At 38.8% G+C, this 21,699-nt stretch overlaps 1 protein-coding gene across 2 annotated transcripts in view; it reads left to right on the top strand.

Annotated features, from left to right (window-relative positions):
• Nucleotides 1-21,699, top strand: part of LOC111669650 (protocadherin-15-like) — a 138,429-nt gene that overhangs the window by 84,072 nt on the left and 32,658 nt on the right. For both annotated transcript variants that reach the window (XM_087179236.1, XM_087179235.1), the window contains exons 26-28: nt 14,830-14,939; nt 15,488-15,628; nt 19,301-19,428. In XM_087179236.1, the coding sequence (XP_087035362.1) occupies nt 14,830-14,939; nt 15,488-15,628; nt 19,301-19,428 (379 nt within the window). The remainder of the gene's footprint in view (nt 1-14,829; nt 14,940-15,487; nt 15,629-19,300; nt 19,429-21,699) is intronic.

Raw genomic sequence — 21,699 nt, 5'->3', positions numbered from 1 at the left:
AAATATACAGTCCAGTTGGTTTAATACTGTCACGATCACAGATTCAAGAGACTTCTCCACATCAGCGGCAGCCATCTTGGTTGTTGACGAAAATGCTTCAATGGCACTCTTCAGTCGGTCATTGTATCAATCCCGCCCCCCATGTTACAAAAATGGTTGCGATTCCCCCGACCTGCTTCAGGACAGATGGGTCTGACCCATGAGCTCGCTGACTGGTTTGGTTTCCAGGCTAGATTTGCTTGCTTGGTTTTTCCTGCTGTCCTGTGTTTTATCTGCACCTCTATATGTGTATGTGTCCTTCCACAGTGACGTTGGAGGGAGTGAATTGGTCTTCCATTTGCTTGCTTGTAATGTCATCTGTCAAACACAATAACAGAGACACACAATAGCTTAAAAAAATGACTGATTGGCTCAAGGTTGGCACTTTTTGTGAATGATGGATAGCATCAGTTTTGAGTCGTTTATTTCCCCCCCCTCTCTATGTTCTATGCCTCCCTCTCCTCTCATCTCTTGTTTTATATGCTGAGTATGGGTTTAGGCGTTTACTGTGATGCAACTCACTTTCACCTTTGCTGACATGATAAGCTGTCATGCATCATGCCAGACTCGACTCCCTCTGAGATGACTCGACAAATAGTATTAAAGTCAATCAAATCGCACTTTTATTTCTGATTCTGATATTTACATCTCGTTGCTTTAACTCTTTATTCAAACACCTGAGCACCATCTGCTTTAAGCTAATGAGCTTGTTTGTGAGTGACTGCGACTTCAGTGTCAGTATAGACATATTTTCCCACACATACAAAGATGAAATTTCAAGATATCAAGGTTTGTCTTTCAAATAGAGAAGAGTAAAGCTCCTGTCTATTTTTAGGAAAAAGGGTTAGAGGCAAGAGAGAGATGTCAGCCAGCCATATAATACTGCATTTATGAATATGTAACATAGCTTCCAGCTACAAGTGTGTGTGTGTGTGTGTGTGTCTGTCTGTCTGTCTATGTAACAGTGCACTATTTAGAATCAGTGTGTATTTGTATTTTTCACTGTGAATGTCCCTTTCTGTGGGTATTTGTCTTTTGTATGTGTGTGTGTTTTATGTCTCTTTGGGTGCATGTGTGTCTTGTATTTTACATTTTTGTCCCTGTATTTAAGTGTGTGTGTGTGTGTGTGTGTGTGTGTGTGTGTGAGAATGAGAGAGAGCGTGTTTTTTTTTTGTTCTTCTATTTCCATGTTGAATTCACACAGGGTACAATGTACCAGCTTTGAATTAATTATCCCAGCTTTATTGAATAAAAGCTAACCATTGTACCAGTGTGGTTTTAAGAGCTTACTAATGCAGCTTAATCATTTTGTATGGTTTCAACAGACAGGCTTGTAGCCATGGGCAAGGCTGAATTAGTAATATTGATCCCTGTAATGAAAGAGAGAGATGGTGAAACAAGCGATCTATTAAGTTGCTTTTTGGCAATTTACTGTTTTCATCACTATATTCAATTATACGAATTCCAAATGTCTTTCCAATTACAAAATTTGTTATGCTTTGAAAAGCATTTTGTCCCCTACATGCAGAATTTGAAGCTTTCTGGCATCGACTACCCCTAGTAGTTGTATAATTAACACCACATCAGCCTTTTGTTTGCCAATCTATCAAATTTGTAACAAATTACTGCAATTTGCTTGTAATTTGTATTTGTATGTTGATTTGTGATTTATTTTTGCTCTTTACAAAATTTAAAAGAAAGATTTCCCCATTTATATATTTGTAAATCTTTAAAGAATAATAAAATGACTACTTGTTGTTTAATCAGTTTAAACAAGTGGATGGATGGATGGATGGATGGATGGATGGATAAATTTGGTTAGTTTCCCTAGCCACACAACATATGCATAATTATTTGCAGGGATAGACAAAGTACACAGATCCAGTTAAAGAGTTAAAGTACTCATCTTTATCAGCCAGTTAGGCCACTGCCATGTTTAAACTGAGCTGTTCAAATTTGCAGCAACACAACCTGAATGACGAGGAGTTGGCTGTGATTTTTTTTTTCCTTTGACATACACAGCGTATGGCTTATCACATTTTAGGAAATAAAAGAAAATTGAGTCTGCTGACTAAAGTAAGGAGTACTTCATAGAAAGGTAATAGAGTCAAAAATACAATATTTGTATTTAAGTATAGAGGAGTAAATGCCATAAGTTTCCAAAAGAGAATAATATCCAAGCATAGTACAAGTACTCAAAAAATATACTTATATACAGTACTCAAGTAAACTTTTAGCTCAGTGCTCCAGCAAACTGCATTTCAAACGAAACAGGTGAAGTTAAAGTGCTGATTTTCAGCTTCAAGTGTGTTTTGAGTTGTTCACTTTCATATTGGGTGAACACTGTAGGACTTGTAGCTCCTGAGGGGTATGTATAAAAAGGTCAGTTTCCTACACTGTTCACAATAGTTGAACGTCAGCACTTTAACCTCATAGTCAGTGTTTCATTTAAAAATCCAAACAGTACAGACTCAAAACAAATCTGTCTTTCTGCCTAGGGACCGTGCACAATGAAAAGTTCATAATATTGAAAATTGCTAATACATAATACAGTTTTTCAGCTAGCCTTGCCATTATTGTGGAAATCATAGTAGATATTGTTTTTTTAATTTGATTTTGATCAACATATTTAATAATTTAAGAAACTTTATCACATACTGAACAGAGAATGGTATTCACAGTAGAATTGTAAAAAAAATGAACATTTTCCTCACGTTTCTCAGGGTCAAACAAAGTTTGTGTTCAGGATGCATTAAAGTTAAATTTATTGGGATACAGACACACAAATAGAGACAACCATACACACACACTGAAGAGAGGTGAAGCTTAGTTTTGGCACTGTAACATGCTGTTTGTGCATTTTCACGCTGTGGGTTTCTCATCTAGTAAAACAGTTAACAAGCTGAGGAGGAAGTTTGTTAAATCATCATGGAAACTGTGTGTATAGTCAGAGCAGAATTTCCTCCTCTCCTTCTCTGTTCCTCTGACTGTAGGCCCATCCTTGCACCTGCAGCATTAGTATGCAGTCGGTATCACATACACATGAATAGTTATCAGCACCCGGTGGCAATTATCAGCGTGAGGTTAAGTGAACAGAAAAACAATATCGCCGTTTCAAAGATTATTGAAATCTACAAACCCCTCCCACCACTTTCCTTGCTTGTGCCTGCATGTGCTTGTATGCATTGTTTGTCTCCGCTGTGTCCGTGCCTGTGTGTGACTGTGTGTCTGTGAATGCGGGCACATGCTCCCACCCGCTCCCCACCCCCCACATGCTGTCAAAATAGCCTCGTAGCCTGTTACTTTGTTAATGAATCTAATTGGAAGGTGGTGAGAGAGTGAGAAAAAATATCTTCTAAACATCAAAGCTTTGTTTATAATCAAGACATTGTGTGATCAAAGATGGGAACATGTTGCTTTGTCTTGCGTCATTACAAAGATGGAGATAACTCACTACAGCATGGCAAGAGATTTAGATAAATGAGGTCGTATCTATCAGCGTCTCTGCACTGATATACAGTACACGCTCTGTTCAAGAATCACAGGCAGCCGGGCAGGAGGTCACAGTTTTTATCACCACCAGCCAGCTGGACAGCAGCAAAACCGGAGCTGTCAATTTTCCCTTTGAAAGACGACAGTCCCATTTCTCTGCCATCAAGTTAACTGAAACAGAAAGTACAGACTTATGATAGACGCATGGGCCAACTTCTGGCAAATCGATCCGGTGTTAACGGATCATACAGACACTGCAAAAACTGAATCTTTAATCTTGTACTTGGAACAGACAGAATAGTTTTGTCTGCTTCTCCTAGGCAACGGTTCTTCCCATAATGCATGCAGCTGTGAAGGCATACACAGCCAGGCTGTTTAGTGCTTTGCTTCACAGACCAGATTATCTAAATTTAAAGAACGTGTTTAACATGCTCTGATTGGTGGTAAGCATTTGAAGTCACACAAAATCTGACTTTAAAAAAAAAAAAATTATTCTGTTTATAGGTTTTTGATATACCAATAACAAAAAGCAACATAATACACATTATCACAGGTGCATATATGAGATTAGCAAACAAAACTATAAAAACCAGAGTTGCTATAGAGAATACACTATGGGTGATGGGTTTACAAATTGTAATAAATGATCATTATATTACCTTTGGCAGAGTTTCAGACCTAACTGAGAGAAGCCTGCCATGTTTTGTTGATTTTCCTGGGGCGTGAAGCTCATATCTGAGTTTCTCCAATTTGCGGCACAGCATCACTTCCCTCAACCACAGGGTGTGAGTTTAGCTCGGGGCTGTCGGCTTTTCCAATTCAGTAAAATTAACCAAGGAGCAAGTAGTGTTATAAAAGCTGTAACTGTATATTAAGCTCCAATTATATTTCTCATTTAAAATACCACAATTATGGGATCTGGATATATTGGTTGCCCAAAAGACTAGAATCAACTGACTGCATTGTTGTGGTGATTTTTTTCTTTTGCATGTTTTTTTCAGAGCATGTATTCTCCTTTTGAAACTTGATGAAAATATTCATTCCTCTTTTCAACTCCTCCCCTTTTGTCACACTTTTCTGTCTCTTCAGTATAGAGAGCAAAATCCCCAAAAACAAAAACAATGAGCCACATATCCACATCCTTAAGATTTTTCTGCACATAGATGATAGATTTGAAAGATTGCGATTTACCATTGTTAACCTGAGACTTACAATCCTTTCACCAGTTATCAGAAAAGTTTCGCTGTTGATGCAGTTGTGTATTCCTAGGACGACAATGAAAAGAGTGCTGCCTTGGTACATTATATGGCTGTAGTTGGAAACAACACAACAGATACCAGGATAGAACCTTGAGGTGCTCTTCTCAGATATGTGCAGGTATAAGTATACACTTGCTGAAATTTGCTAAACATGTGAAGTTACATAGTTTTAGTCTGGCTGGAGAGTTTTTCCCTTTTGGATGCTTTCAGTTGCCTAACACCAAAATTTTGTTTATAATTTCCCAGTCATATATGAAATAATATGAAATAATCTTTAATTAAAATACTTCTTCTTTTCAACTATACCCCTTTTGCTACTTCCTCCCTGTTTTGATATTAGTTTATACAGTCAACACCCTGTCTCCTCAGCTGTAAACTATTCTTCTATCAAATTAAACATCTTTTCTGCCAAAATGAAGAAAGTCCCCGATGCCCTTAAACATTTTAACTGTGAGATAAATGCATCCCCACCCCAATATATGTCAACACAAGCACACCCGATCTGTGGCTCTATAAATCCAGTAAATGTCTAACTGATTCAGTTGAAGGTTACCTTGTCTTGTTGATGCACACAAACAGCCAAGTGAGCCGAGTGCTCCTGGCAATGTTACAGCTGTGACAACAAATGGCAAATAACCATAGTGTTGTTATTTATAAGACTGCTTGCAACTTGGAGACGGCAAGAGATAGAGATAGAGAGAGAGAGAGAAAGAGAGGAGTGAGGTATGGAAGGGAGTGAGTGTGAAGTGGGAGAAAAGTGAGCGAGAGAATGGCAGGTAGAGGAGGATGTTGTAAGGGGATAGTGGAGGGACGCAGTTCAGAGATGTGGAGTTCGAGGTTCAGATGGAAAAAGTAGATGACACAGGAGATACTACAGTAAAACTTTGATGGGGGGTTGACGGTGCTGCTGGAATATACCTTTTTCAAAAAGGCAGTGAAGTTGATGGACAGGCAGAAAGACAGACACATGCGCACAGACAGATCAACATACAGGCAGATATGTCTTTAAAGTGGCAGATGAGTCGACAGGCTGACAGATTGAAGCAAACTAGCAGACAGGCAGGTAAAGACTCGAATAGATGGACAAGAAGATACACAGACAGTCAGTGATAGACAGGCAGACTGACACTCTAAATATTCTGCTAGTTTGATAGATAGATAGACGTGTTCAGAGTCGGCAGTCAGTCAGGTGGACATACGCCTGTACACTCATGTATTGTTAATGTCTATTGGCGGGTCATTGACATGGATGACAGCTGACAGATGGCGACAGACTCCTTTAAGGCTATAATCCGGCAGATATTCAGCAACAGCTCACCAGCTCAAACTATTTTAAATATGAATACCAGCTCAGCCATATGTGTAACTATAGGTGTTAAAGATGCGACAGGTGGACAGCTCTCTGTCAGAACAAAGAGCTGAAGACTGCAGCATCTGTCCACTTGTGTCTGAAAAGTAACAAGATGCCAATATTAGCGTTTCTAAGGCTGAAAAATAGGAATTACGGTATGAATGTGTGCAGATGTTTCTGCAAGTTTGCGTGACCTCAAACCAATGAAGGTCTTGACAAGAAATGGTGGGACTCATTCAGCCTTCCTCACCCTTTGAACAGGTTGATTTTGTTCCGCTGGATGCTGGTTATCTTGCTGCTCTCTTTAACAGCAGTAGAGACAGTTTTCTTGGCTTTGACACCCAGATTGGCAGACCCAACAGATCAAAGAAAAAAATAAAGTTAAAGTGGACTCACTGTAAAACCCCAAATTCAGACAGCTTCTTTAAACTGAAAATCCATTCCTGACAGTGTTACACAGTGTATCTATGTTACACTGAAAGGTCAGCTACTGTCGAGTCCTGTGCCAGAGCCTGAAATTACCTTGATCTCTAGTTACTGCAATATAGCCGCAGTGCAGTGTGAACATAAACACAGGAAGAAAAATCATTATTTTTAAGGCAGCACAGAGCAGAGCCTAACTATAGCCATTATTTCCCAGATCCTTCTATAAGATGTGTTGTTTTGTCCCATGTGGGTGCACATGTGAGTGGTATTGTACTACTGCTGATCATTTTCTTCATGTCTGCAAGGACTTGTACTTCATTTTTTCATGAAAGACCTTTAATAAGCTACTTTACAATTAAAGTATTTTAATGTTGGTCTCCGATGAATATTGTACGAGATGGTTAACATGTGTTGACACTTTGAAACAAGGATGTAAAATGTCACGCAACCCCAATGAGCAAACTGGCAGGTTTTCATACTCCCAAAGACGGATAAGACGTAGAAACAGAAAAGAATTTTACTTACAGAAACAATTAATGTCTTGTGTACAATTCTCCATTAAGGCATACTTCTGTAAATGTTGGGCAGTTAAAGTACGTTTAGGAACTGATTACATAACACTCAAGGGCTCAAGAGAAGTACAGTCAGAATGGCCAAAAGAGCAGACAGCTTATGAAAAAAAAAAAAAAAAAACCCAAACTCTGGCAGCTTTTGAATTAGTAATTTTGTCTGCCTGTTCGGTTTTTTCGAAGTTGTTGTTACATGAAAGCGAACATGCAGTGTCTGGTAGAAACGACCGTGTTTAGTGTTCATTCAGGTGAAACAGCTGATACTTCTCAAGCAGCAGAATAAAATCTGACGTTAATGGTGAAAGCAGTTTTACCTCCACATTCATATTACATTCTTTTTCCGAGTATCTCTTTTTACTTTTTTTTTAATCACAGCTGTTACATATTTGGGTGTTATTGTGTCATTTTTAAGTGGGTCTTTATAGTTTATCAGAAGATGTTGGTTGCAACTGTCAAATGTCTAAGAAGAAATGGGGAAAATGGATAATGAATAGAGAGAGAGGTAGATTGATGGGTGGTTTCATAAGACAGAGACAAAGTGATCACAATAGACGGTTTTGATTAATGTTAATAACAAGTAAAATCATTGCTATCTCTTGATGTCTCCTCAATCTCGCTCTCTTTCTCTCTCTCTCTCTCTCACACACACACATACAAAAATATGAAGTGAAAGTCACACTCACACTATACAACTACTTAATTAAATGTGCTCAGAATGCAAATTGGCACACACCATTACACAAAGGTGGATGAAGATGAAATGTGTAATTCACTGCAGTCTGTTTTTTTTGTTTATTTTTTGTCTTGTGTGCATTTTTCTTATGATTATTATTTAATCTATATAGATTTTCAGAAGTGCAGATGAAAGAACACTATTCCATGATATTTACAATATAAAAAACAACTTCCCCTTGTGTATTCCTCATTCACAATACCAACAAAGAAGAGTTGGAGCTATTAAACCTGGTTATGATATTTCTGAGAGGGTTCTCTGGCATTTTAATGTAGATGGAAGAAATAGGATTTAAGATAAGCAACAACAACAAAGTGTAGGATTTTGTTGTTGTTGCATTGTTCCTAATCTTTTTTCTTTTTCTCACATCTACCAAGAATTTTTGTCACCTAAACCTAACCAAACCTCAAGCATAGCAAGTGGCAGATCAAAAAACACTCATTTAATCATTTTTGTAATGGCCATGTTGTTATAACAACATTGTCAAACTATGTTGCTGTGTCCTCTCATACAGTATAGGTTTTTGGAAGATGACCTGTTTTATTCTCTAGTTTGACAGACATGTTGGACCGACTAATTCAAAATGACAAATCCCTCACCCACGTTTTATTTTGGCTGTAATATTTCAGCATGGTTTGGTGCACAGCATCATGGGAAACAGAACACTGCTGGACTTGGTCTGAAGACTTTGCTTCTGCTTGCAGCTAAGGAAGTGAGCAAAAAATACAGTTCCACATAGACACAACCCCGAATGTGGCCATACACACACCTGCTTAGACACTAGTTCAAGCAACACTCATTCGTATTCAGTTGAATAAAGGTGTCAACCTCAATACCCTGAGTCGATTATTTTATCCAACATGATAAATTCAACTAAAAGTCTCTCCCTGCTCTGTCTCACATATGTTTTATGTATTAGCGCCTCAATGTTGTTCATTCATGTCCAGACTGTTCGAAAGATACCAGGCCATTTGACTGTCAGTTGCCAATTACAAAAAGATTGTAACGCAGAAGGTGAGAATAGGGCAGTGAAAAAGGCAGGGGGAAAAAAGACTGTGACACTTTCTGACAAAACATTGAAAAGTGAGAATCTGCTTGAGAGATACAGGGAGAGCTGGAAAGACCAGGGTGAGTGATTGACAGGAAGAAGGAGTGACAAAAATGGAGGGGTTGTGTGTGAGCCAATATGGCAGAATGGAGAGAGGTAGGGGAGAGAGATGTGAGATTAGAGAGTGAAGGGAAAGTGCCAGAGGGTACAGAAAATGAATTTTGATTGTTCAGACAGTGCTGAGCAGGGAAGAGAAACAGAGAAAAAAATAATTAGTTACATGCCCCAGCAACTGTAATAAAATCAGCAATATTGGCTCAACATCACAATATTTTAACTAAACTGATCTAATGTTAAAACTGTTTGAAAAACTTCATTTATTCAGGCTGATGCTGTAAAATGGCAACATCTGCCTTATATGAAAACTGTTTGGATTTCAAGCAGCATCTCTCCACAAGCTCTTAAAATTGTAGAGTCATGTGAACTGAAAATTGAAGCCTTCCAGCCCTGGCCACAGCAGGACAAGAAGTAACTTAGAGAACTCCAGCCTGTAAAGGTTATTTCTCCAGGCAGTTAAGACCCCTTGCTCAACAGTATCCTAATGAAAATCCTACAGTCAATTAGCAACCCTCTGGACAGGGAGAGGAGGGGGGAGCAGGGTGATACAAGCATGTTGTTATCTTATGTCGGTGTTCATGTAGCGAGTGCTTCTTACTCCGGCTGCTGACCAGTAGCTGCTATAAATGTTTTCTTACTTTGAGTAAAAGAGCCCAGTGGTCTTATTGGATATCAAATTTTTTTTTTTTTTTTTTTTCTTTTTAAACAAATGAAAGGTTCAACCTAGATGACATCAAAGTAGTTGGAAGGAGAGGAGTCTTTGGATGATTCAAATTGTTTTTTTTATTCTTTTTTCTTTACACAGCTATTTGGCTCTATGATCATAGCAGATTATTGCATAATAGCTTTCCCCAGTGTGGAACATTTGAAACAGCTATAAATGGATGACCGTTTGTCGTATGAACAAGTTGTTTTTTGAGCGTATGTCTCCATAACACTGGGAAGACACTGTGCATATTAAGCACACAATTTTTCATTGAGGGAGGTCCCAATGACTGACAATCAGATTGTCCACCTGTTGGATGATCAAATGGATTTCTTGATTTTTTTTTTTTTTTTTTTTTAATTTGTTTGCTTGTGTGTTTGTGAGGCCGTCAAAGAGTTAAAACGTTCCCCAGTCTGATTTCCCACAGGACAGCTGTTATAAACTGTAATCATTGTGTTCTAATATTATTATAGGTATTTTTTACATGTTTTGGCTAGCTATAATCTTGAATGGGATGGTGCTGTTATCCAAATAAACCTGAATTTTGTTGCAAAACAAACCACATTGTGCTCATACTCAGCTTAACTGTAGGCCTATGTTCTTTTTTTCTTCTTGCTTTCCAAATTACACACACTGACTGAAGTAATCTGTCAATGGACAAAACATAGCGAAAGGTAGATCTGCAAAGTACATAGAAGTTGAACATTTTGGTGTTTAAACATGAGGTGTGAGTTAATGCATGGTTAATAAAACTGTGCAGTGCATGCCCAGCTTAGATAATAATAAAAAGAAAGGCTGCTAATCTCGGCTAATAAGATTTGACTTATTTGAGTTTGTCGTGCTGTTTTCCAGGCACAGCCTCCCACACCGAGCACATGCTGTAGATCAAAAATGGCTGTCATTTGGGGAAAAAAAACAAAAAAACCTTTATGATTGCCAGAGCCCAATGAAACCAAAGCAAGGCACTGATTGGCACAGAGGAAGGATATTGTAGTTTGGTGCAGACAAGGAGAGACAGAGGAAGAAAGAGATTAAAAGAAGTGACAGAGCCAGAATCGCGGTAGGGAAAGAGAGAAATGAAAAAGAGCAGTGTGAGGAGGGACAGCAAGAATAATGACACCAAGGCAAGATGATGTATCATGGAGAAACAGGAGCTGAACTAAACAGCCTAAAAAGCGATGGGAAAAAACGTAATGAGTGAGACAAACGAATGACAGTGGCTGTAAGAGAGAGACCCACAGAGAGGAGGGTATCATTGCCCAACATCTATCACTATCCTCATTATTCTCTTTCCCTTCACACTGCTGAAACTCTGTGTAATGTTTACGTCCTTTAGCCTACATCCAGTCTGATGTGCTTCTGGTGTTTGTGCATGTGCGTGCGTGCGTGCGTGTTCCTATGCCATCCATCACTTCATGTGTACAAAAATCTGTTCACACTGTCTCAGAAAGTCAACAGCCACGAGGTTCATCTCAGGTTAATGTTTTAGGGTTACACTTATGACAACGTTACAGGTAGAGTATGCATCTGGAGACTGAATGAAAGTCAATACAATGTCCTCACAAGTAGAGTAGTACAAGTTTGTGTGTGTGTGTGTGTGTGTGTGTGTGTGTGTGTCTCTGTTGTTATCAGTATCAGCCCAGCTTGCAGTAGTTAGGACAGCAATGATTAGAAAGGGGGGGGGGTTGGGGCTTGATAATGAGCTCTGTGTGCGGGTGTGTGTGTGTCTATCTATACTAAGACCTGTCCTAAATATGTACATGGAATCTTGTGTGTATGTGTGCATTTGTATAGCTGTAAATGTGTTTTGACTCATCTATAAGTAATTGAGTATACTGGAATGATCGTATTCGTGCGTGCGTGCGTGCGTCCTGTCCATTGTGCCACTTTACCTCTGTCGGGCAGCCATTGTGGAGAGAGAGGGATGGAGGAATGGATAACAATTGTGGCTGAGGTCTGCTGGGATGTTGGCTAGAAGCAGCAGCCTGAGGGTGAGGAAGGAGGGAGGGAGGGGTGTAGGGAAAGATGGGGGAAAGAGGAGATACCGGATGCAGGAGGAGGAATGTAGATGGATTGAGATTTTAGTGTGAAAGAAGTAGAAAAATTGCGGAGAGAGAGAGAGAAGGAAAAGAGATGTTAGAGAGGGAGGAAGAGGAAAATAATAAAGCGAGAGCAGAGCAATCTAATAATTTCATGTTTCTAAGTTGTCGCACTACAACAAAACAAGCCTGAATTTATTGATTGACCATGTTTGTGCTGCTGCTGCTGCAGCTTAACAACATAACTGCAGACTTGTCATTTCTCATTGTGCACAAGCATTCACACATTGTGAGTGCCTGAAGAAACATTTTGTTGGGTGAGTTCATGTAGCTTCTTCACTTGATCCTAACCCACTGTTTGGCTCTCTACTCATTACAAAGGAAAACACAAACATTTCAGGAGCTCGATGGAGGCCTTGGGCTTTCAGACACTAACCATAAAAATACAGAGCTCCATGTTTGAATTCTGCCAAGGGCCACTGTTTCTCTCTTCTCCACTCTCTTCTCTCTTTTCCTGTCAACACTTCACTGTACACTTCACATTTTCTAAAGGCCAAATGAATAGGAGTTTAGACAGGATGGGACTTTACAGTAGAGAAAACAATACCTTGTTCACAACAGACATTTTTGCTTGTCGCATGTAGCTGCTTAGGTTTCAGGGTGCTGGTATTGCACATGCTGGCTCACTGTCACACTGTCATGTCTTACTGGAACGCTTGAATAGAACAGAGCCATTGTTGATATTATTACCTGTGCTTTTCCTACTATGACAAGTCTGCAGTGAAAAAGGCCTATATTCTTCATAAATATATATATATATATATATATATATATATATATATATATACACACACTCTATATAAAAAGAGGATTTACTTTAAACTGCATCACCAACAACATTTTATTTCAATTAAATCTATAATCATTCAGTAAACCTCAGGCTTATTACATATTTTCTAGGAGGAGTGTTTGGGTTGAGCAGGTGGTTAGAAAAGCAATTGACTGGGCTGGAAGTTAACATCTACACCAACCGACTCAGCACACACTCACACTCCCTCTCACTCCCTAACAGTCCCATTTATCACCTTGTGATTACTTGATAGCTTAGCCAGTTGGTAGGCCATGTTATATTGTTTAGCCAGCTGTGACTGTTGGCTTAATGACTGCAATGGGTTTATTTAATGGAGCGAAAGCTGTTGGAAATTTGAGAGTTGCCAGATTTTAAGAAAATCTGTCAGGGTTGTAAGCGGGGAAAACTGCCCACCACATGCAATGAGAAGCAGGTGGATAAAAACAAGACCATGCCTGGGTTCTCTTGAAAAAGCTATTGGTGGTTTGGTTTCACTGCTTGGCTCAGGCCACTATAAGGGCCTGTCAACAACCCTGTCTCCTATAGATTATGTTCAACCTTTCTATATATATATATATAGACCAGGGTTCGGTTCAGGCAACAAAAGCACTTGGGTTAAGATTTGGAAAATACCGTATTTTGGTCAAATGTATATAAACACTTTGTGTCTGAAGTCACTGTGAACGTTTCCTCAGTTACACCAGATCACGATCTTTTTCTAACAAATGCTGTGACTGTTTCAACATAAACATAAAAAAGTCTAATAATGCTGTTGTCACTACAAGTTGATATTGTACTGCTAAGATTGGATATTTTGATGTACACCATCTTAGAGGACCATAGGGGGGCTTCACATTTTAGCACATTAATTAAATCATGTGTATTACTACTACTGCTACTAAGATTAATCACAAACTGTTTTTATAATCAATCAACCTTTGATGTTCTCTGTCAAGCACAAATAGAGTAAAATCAACTAATCTTACTTGTTACATCAATTTAAACATTTTGTTCAATCCAAGTTAATTCCACTTAAAAAGTCTAGTTTTAATCTTCAGACCAGACAAACATGAGTTTTCCTAACTTGAGGTCTTCTGACTTGAAATGATGAAAATGAATGCACTGCTGAGAGTTCACTCTTTAAACTGAAAGAAAGCAAACCTGTCCGTATCAACTGTCCATGTGGCTAAATAGTCAATTCAACTTAATATTTTAGGTTTATTTAACTCATTTCTGAAGTTAGAGCTATTTGTAAGTTTTACTGTCACTACATAGCCAGTATTAGCATTAACAGCTGTTTACTTACCAGTCTAGAATAAACGTTTTGAGTTCAGCATCAAATTTGTTTCCTTTACTTTCCACTACGTGGAAAGCAAAACAGATGTTAACTCTTGTCTACCACATCTTTTCTTCCACTGAAGTTAAGATGCTAATCAGTTAGCCCTGGCCATCATTTTCCATCACCTCTGACCTTGTAAACACAACGATGGCTTAAGCTTTTGGCAAGCCACAATCACCACCACCCACTCCCAGCAAGAAACCACGTTCTTATGTATAATGATCAGTGTAGCCCTAATTATTACCAGCCTTTTTCCTGAAGCGTACCCCATGTTGATGAAATTATTTTGTATCTTTCAGGCAGCAACTGGACTCAGTTCATGTCAGTATGTTTTAATAATCAACTTGCAGAAACTTGAGTGAAATTCTCCCTGCCCTCTGCCCACCTTGTTATCAGCACATGGTAGTTGTGAACAGAGACTGCTTTGAACCGCTTTGACCATTTTGACTGTTTTGATGTCAGACTGACATTCACTGATGATCCGTGTTGTCAGAAATTTAAATGTGGAAGACATCAAACATCAATGTTTGAGTGAATTTGTTCCATACCAGCATTAAAGAGGTTGTTGTTCAGCTGCCAACTTTTCATGTTCCTATCTGCAACTGCAATAACCTCTAAGTAGCTCTTAAAGTTTAAATACTACGTACATATATTTTATCGTTTGGGGTAAAGTCAAGGTGGAAAAAGCTTGCGGCATGAAGGAGTAAAAAAAATTCTGCATACATGCTTGACAGATTTAAATCACAGTTGTATTTAACTTGCCAAATTGCAGTCGACCCTCCAGAGAAGGTGGGCCCACAGCCTACATATACATATTTAATTTCCTTATCGGTTGATATTGATTGACTCATACATTCCCAGGTTTCCACCAGTGAGCGAGGAGGCTGCTGTTGGAACCCCAGTGGGAGTCATCATGGCAGCTGCTGTCAATCAAACCATCGTGTACTCCATCATCGATGGCAACCAGGGAGGTGAGTATACGCCGAGCTGTTTATGCACATAGCTGTTCTGTTGTGGATTTCACTTGGCTGGCTTTCCTGTATGGGTGTGACTGCTGCTAAAGTAGCTGGTGAGTTTATATGATTAAGTTATGAACCCTGTTAGTTCTGCCCACTAACGGTGTCTGTACTCTTTGATAGTAGCAGCGGAAATGCAATGAAATTCACCATCTCTCTACCTGTCTGATTAAAGCAGCAGGAAAAAAGTGTCTCCAGCTATTTCAATACCAGTAATACGTTTCAGGTTAGGTGCTGATTGTTTTCTTTGTCATTTGTTTCTTATTAAAAAAAAATAATCTTCAAAATAACTCCATCTGTCAGCTCCTGGCACATTACCTCCTTTTCACCCTGTATAAAATGGTCCACTTATCTAACTGCCATATGCAAGAAAGTAAAAAAAAAAAAAAACTCTCTCACTTTGAATCCCTCTTTGACCTTACTCTCTTATCTTTTGCACTGTGTTTCTTTCATCCTCACTTCCTGATGTCTTTCTTTATCCCTCTGTCTCTCATTCTCTCCAGGGGTGTTCGCATTAAACGAAACAACGGGAGCGATTTCCACAGCCAAGCCCCTGGACTTTGAGGCCAATTCCAGCTACGTTCTGAAGGTAGAGGCAGACTCCATGAGAGTGGTGTCCTCAAACCTCCGCGCCCCCTCAAAGAGTAAGTTATGAACTCGAGATTGCATCACCACAGATCACCGATTTTTCTTCTCTCTAATTACACACACACACACACACACACACACACACACACACTTAAGGATTAATAAAACAACAGTGCATTGCCTGCTACATGATATTAAGATAATGTTGCCTCAGGCTTTAGCTTTCTCTGCACACCCACACTCTCATTCCCTCTCTGCCTCTCTCTCTGGAGCTCTATCTGCTTTTACCTTGCACAAGTTCTCTCCAACTTCTTCTGTATACAGTTGTATGTTTTGGAGGATACATTATATTAGACCTTGGCTGTTGTTGTTACCTTTCAAACTGCCCTTTCTCTCGTTCAGCTGTCTATCAAACCTGTAGGCTACACCACCTTGTTGTCTTCACTGCTGCTTTTTTTTATCCACTTGGTAGATAAGCGTCTCATTGGCTATCACATCTCACCGAAATGCAATTATGTAACTGTCTACAATTTAACTGGCAAATAGAAATATGTTTGCGATGATCAAAGTGGCTGGATAAAGCTAGCAAGTCTGAAGATTTTATCTGTAAAGCCATAACTTTTTGCAGAAATATTCTGTCCAAGAGAAGACATATTCAGATCCTTACTTAAGTACAATTATATGCATTACATTAATTCCAAATATACTAAAACTCCTGCATTCAAAACCCTATGTATACCCTAAATATAAACAGAATTATTATCAGCAAAATCTACTTTAAGTAGCAAAATTAAAAGTATAGAGTAAGTCAAATAGAAAGTTACATAGAAACTGACCCCTGAGACTGTTATATTATTAAATATTACGTTATTAAATTGTTAATACTGATGAATTTATTGTGTTGGCTGGCTGAGATAGATATAGTTTTAAGTGAGTTTGGCAGTTTAGTCCAGTGGTCACCAACCCAGGGGTTTTAATGAAATAATACATTTTTATGGGCATGGGACAGTAATTTAAATAAAACCATTTGAGAAGTTTAGAGGGGACTTGGGGCCCCAAAGAAGAAACTGCCTTTTTTATTGAAGGATTTTTTTTTTCTTTTTTTTTTAGCTTATTTAATTCCTTTTTCTTTTTTTTTGGGGGATGTTTTGTTTTAAGATTTTGAACTGAAATGTCACTGGAATAAAACAATATAAGTAGATAAGTAGAATAAAAGGGAAATACACAGACCTGTACTTAACTACAGTGTTTGAATAAATGTACTCCATCACTTTATGAGAGCAGGACAAGTCAACGTTACATTGAACTTAACCTGCCTTAATCTAAGCACAGTCCTAGTCTTTCATTGAATTTCTTTTTATGGCTCCGCACCGGCGACAGCCAGGGCCAGAGGCATTATATTTTCAGATTGTCCATCGGTCCGTCTCATTCCCTTGAATGCAAAATGCAATATCTCAGTAACGCCTTGAGGGAATTTCTTCAATTTTAGCACAAACATTCACTTGGTATCAAGGATGAACTGATTTTGGTGGTCAAAGGTCAAGGTCACTGTGACCTCACAAAACACGACTTTGGCCATAAGTCACTAATTGTGACACAATTTAACACAAATGTTTAATAGGATAAAACAATGAAGTGATGACATTTTATATCCTAATGGTCAAAGTTCAGCTTTACAGTGACATCATACTGTTCTGAAAAAGGGGAGATTGTGGCCATATTTCCTGCACCTTGGCTGGTTGGTGGAGGCATACTACCACAAGGCAGTAGTTCTAGTTATAGAATAATTATTCATCTTCATTCTCGTTCATTTTTATCCTCACTTGAATCCATCCAAAAATGATTTCTCTTCAGTTGCACGTGGGGGGACCAACCAAAACAAGTTGTCACGGTTTCAATTGAAATTATATCTGAAGTGAAAATGGCTCTAATTAGTCTCTAACTCTTTTTCCCTCTGTCTTTCTTTCTTCCTGCCTTTTCTCTCTGCCTTTTTCTAAATGTCTATCTCTGCTGGTCTTTCTCTCGTTTCTCTTTCTTCCTTTCACAACATATCTGCATTCTTCTTAATTGATGCTCAGCTCCCCGGGTTTCTCCTTTCTTCTTTAATTATAGTGTTTTACCACATGCTGTTCTCATTTCATCCAACCATTTGAATTTAAGCTTTCTGCAGGGATTAAAACTGCAAATCATTGTAGTCATTAGCAAATCCCCTTCAATTCTTTTTGGTACGCATTTTAATCAGGCAGAAAATCAATAGGATTCTAATAATGTGTTAATCCAGTTTTCTAACTAAAGTGAAGGTTGGAATTGTAAATAGACGTTTTGGAACGGTGTCTCTAGGACGGCTATGGTAGATAAGAAGATTAACATTTGCAGCTGCTTGTTTGTTTGTGTTTTTCTTTATATGTGCCAAAGTTTTTGGGTGATTTTTTTTTTCTTCTTTTTTTTCATTTGTCTTTCTCGGAGTAAAACTTGAGCAGTTCACAATCCTGGGATTTGTTCTTTCTTTGAGACACATGGTTCTTTCACGGAGATTGGTAGCTGTACTGTGTTACAGTTTTACGTGGGTGTGATTACGAATTCTGTTATAGGCCAGATAAAGACTGAATGCATGTCATTCCAAGTTGCAATCACTGAATATGAATGTCAGAGGCTCATTGGCACAGTCATTTGTCTTACACTGAATAAATAGTGTGGTTTAATTACAGTAATGGCTGGTATATTTTAAATTGTTTTTTTTCCATATAGTTTCTGTGTGTAATTCAAAATGGCTTTTACACTATTACTGATGCAAAACTTCATTTTAAACCTTGGCACAGTCATTATTTTGAAAACCTAACTTGCAAAGGCCATAATGTTGACAGCAGTATTGGGTTTCTTGATGCATATATCTCAAAAAATGTGATCAGTTGGCTCAGAGCAGGGTCACCTCTAATGCAGCATCACCTTAACATTCAGCAGCTCCTAATGTTTCTCTCAGCTCATTTTCAGAGTTGTGAACGTCTACCCCTCGGCTCCGGAAGTGAAGCTAACAAGCCTTCAGTCATTACTCACTCTGCCATCCCACCTTTTGATCACTATGTAAACCCGTTTTGTTTTTCAGCTTCTCACTCTGGAGCCCTCTACACAATATTTTCTGCCAAATTTGAGTCAAAATGTCATAACAGATACGGGGCTTTTTGTGTGCGTGTTACCAAACATATCTGATCAAACCACGCTCACACAGTCTGGATAAAGCAGATAAGCTGAAAAGCTTTTGAGTGTTAAACTTCTTTCTTCATTTTTCCTAATGTTTTTTTTTAGACCTGTAGCATCGACTTGTCAACATGATCACCCACAAGCAAAGATGACACTGCAATCGTAATAGTTGTGACATCTGCAGCCAATGCAGAAGCCATGGCTTTACCTGCCTGTAGATGGGATGTCTACATCTGCAGGTCTAAACCAGGTCGTGCTACAGGCTTGAACCTGCTGGAGTTGCAGCTCTGTAGTTGGATGATACTGGCTGGTCTTGGTTACCCGTGCTTTACACATGTGGCTGTGTTTGTCCCATTTTATTAATCTCTTTAGTCGACTGCAACAGAAATCCCTTGCAGTTTATCAAGCAGCTCTACACTGCATGTGTACCAGCAAATACCATATGTGCTTCACAGAAGCTCATCTTTTATATTTTTTTGTAATGTCATATTCAAAAGTATATCTTACTGTGTTAATTGTGTGTGTCCTAGCTAACACAGCTAAGGTGGTGATTGACATCCAGGATGAGAACGACCACCCACCAGTTTTCACCAGACCCCTTTACATTGGAGGTGTTGCAGAAGATGCCAAAACTTTCACATCGGTGTTGCAAGTACAGGTACAAATACACACAAACACACACAAACCATCTGACAGCTCACAATGTAATGCAGGTAATCCTGTTAGCAGTTCCTGCTTGATAATATCCCCTTTGTTAGTGTGAAATTCAAAATATTATGACTTGGTCATAAAAGAAGATGTACAGCTAAATTCAGTTAAGCTCATCATGAAGGTGCTCGCAGTCCTCAGGTGGATTTTAAACAGAGATAATCTTAAATCCAGTACATAACAAGATAATCTGGTAAGAATTACTCTGTTTTTCCCTCGACGTCTACTTCTGTCTCTCTGTTAATTGATACATCTCTTTGTTCCCCTTTACTTTTACCTAACTCTGAAGAATTTCATATCACTGTAAACAACTTCAGTAACTCGTATTATTAAAATGCCTTCCAGGGCCCAAAATGGGTCACGGAGCGTTTCTCTTTCAGCCGCTATCTGAGAAGCAGCAATACGTTTTAATGAGCCTGGATGCCACAGGAGACTCGGGCAGGGTCTTGGGCAGAAAAGTATGCGCTTTAATATTTTATCACAGTTTTTAAGAACCCCGTATTCCTGCTTCATTAGATTGTACACAGTGAGAGTGACAGGAATGATGAGAGAATAAGGAGAGCATGCAACAAAGAGTCATATTTAAAATCACAGTTTCACAAGTATAGAAAATGTGCTTTTCTCTCTCATAAATCTGGTGTCTCTAATTATTATTCCTCTGCTGCAAGCACCTGAGGGTGTTGTTTTTCATATGGATTGTGTGTGCGTAAATGTGGTTTACAGTCTATAGTCATTTGACCTCTTTAAATACTTAAACAGACTGACATGAAGAACTAATAGCCTGCTAGTAGGCTCAATGATCACAGGGAGCAGCAATAGATGTGGAGGTTGCAACGAAGAGCGAGGATTGATGGTTAGATAAAGATAAGTGGCATCCTGCTGGGAGATCAACTGACTGGACAGGAGAAGGCAGGGAACACATGCATGATTCATGGGTGGATGAATAGATGAAATGGCAGGGAGTGACTAGAAGGATAGACACGGATGCTGGCAGCACACTCGCTAACATCCAGATGAAAGAGTGAGTGGGACAAAAGACAGAGAGAGTTTGAGAAATGTGCATTTTCAGTCTCAGTGGTTTCACTCAGCTCTAACTAATGCCATCGCACCTATTGTGTGTGTGTATGTATTTTTTTTGTGTGTGTATACTGCGTTACATTTTCTTAGCTGTGCATATTGCTTCATGCCGGGCTGTCATGTCTTCAGAGTGTCCATGTTCAAGTACATGTGCAGGAGTTTGTCTTTCTTTTGGTCCCTCAGAAGACGCCATAATACAGAAACTCATTAGACCCGAGATGAGTCTCACGTCAGCAAACCTATCCGTTACCTCCGAAGATTGTTTTATTTTTCTAGTTCAATTTGTGTCACATTTTGTCTTAAGACATTTCTTTCACTTCTCCCACCACAACCAATGCAAATGCAGAGGTATTGAATTTACTGAATTGAATTCCTTTCTGCAGCCTTTCCATCCCCATTTTAACCTTCCAGGCTTCCTTTTGGTGGGTGTTTAAACCAAAAATAGCCCTGCGTGGAAAAAAAAAAAAAAAAAGAATTCAAAGGGCTGCACTGGTATGGGTGTGTTGCTAGAGGTACTGGTGAAAAGATGATATATCCAGGAAGTCAAGTTTAAATAATACACTCATGAGTTTGAAGATTTATCAAATGAAACAATATCAGACGGCATTAGAAAGGAACATACATTTTCAGAAAGTCATCACAGCAAGTTATTTTATTCATCATAACATCAGCTACGGCTGCCATGTTATACAATTATCCATCTGGAATGTGTGCTGGCATGTGTTGGTTATCGGTGCTTTGAAAATGCAGCAAAAGTTGAGCTGTGTTTACCTTCTTTTTTTTTTTCCTTTATGTTCGATCTCTGCATTTGCACCCCACAGAGGTTTCATTGATATTAATGAGGCGGCTACATTATTTTCACACAATGCTGTTGAACACGGCCTTGGTTTACCAAGTGATTCAGTCATCATGTGAAAATGCTTTTGAATGAGGCTCAGGTGTCCAGTGAGATTCAGAGCGGTTGCTTTGTCACAATGTGCCAAAAATGCAGAATGGAAAGGCCTTTAAAAAGCACTGGAATGGTTGTACTTTGTAAGTGCTGAATCTGTGTATTCATTTGTGAAAATGTGTTGTTTCATGTTAAAGTTAAAGTGATACCAAAGGGCTTTCACAACATTTGTCTTTTGTCACTCAAAACACACAG

Source organism: Seriola lalandi, unplaced genomic scaffold, assembly GCF_002814215.2.
Source record: "Seriola lalandi dorsalis isolate HSWRI2012SDOR001 ecotype SW California unplaced genomic scaffold, Sedor1 jcf7180002054801, whole genome shotgun sequence".
Taxonomy (NCBI): domain Eukaryota; kingdom Metazoa; phylum Chordata; class Actinopteri; order Carangiformes; family Carangidae; genus Seriola; species Seriola lalandi.
Note: the sequence above shows the minus strand (reverse complement) of the source record. Positions and strands in the feature narration are given on the sequence as shown.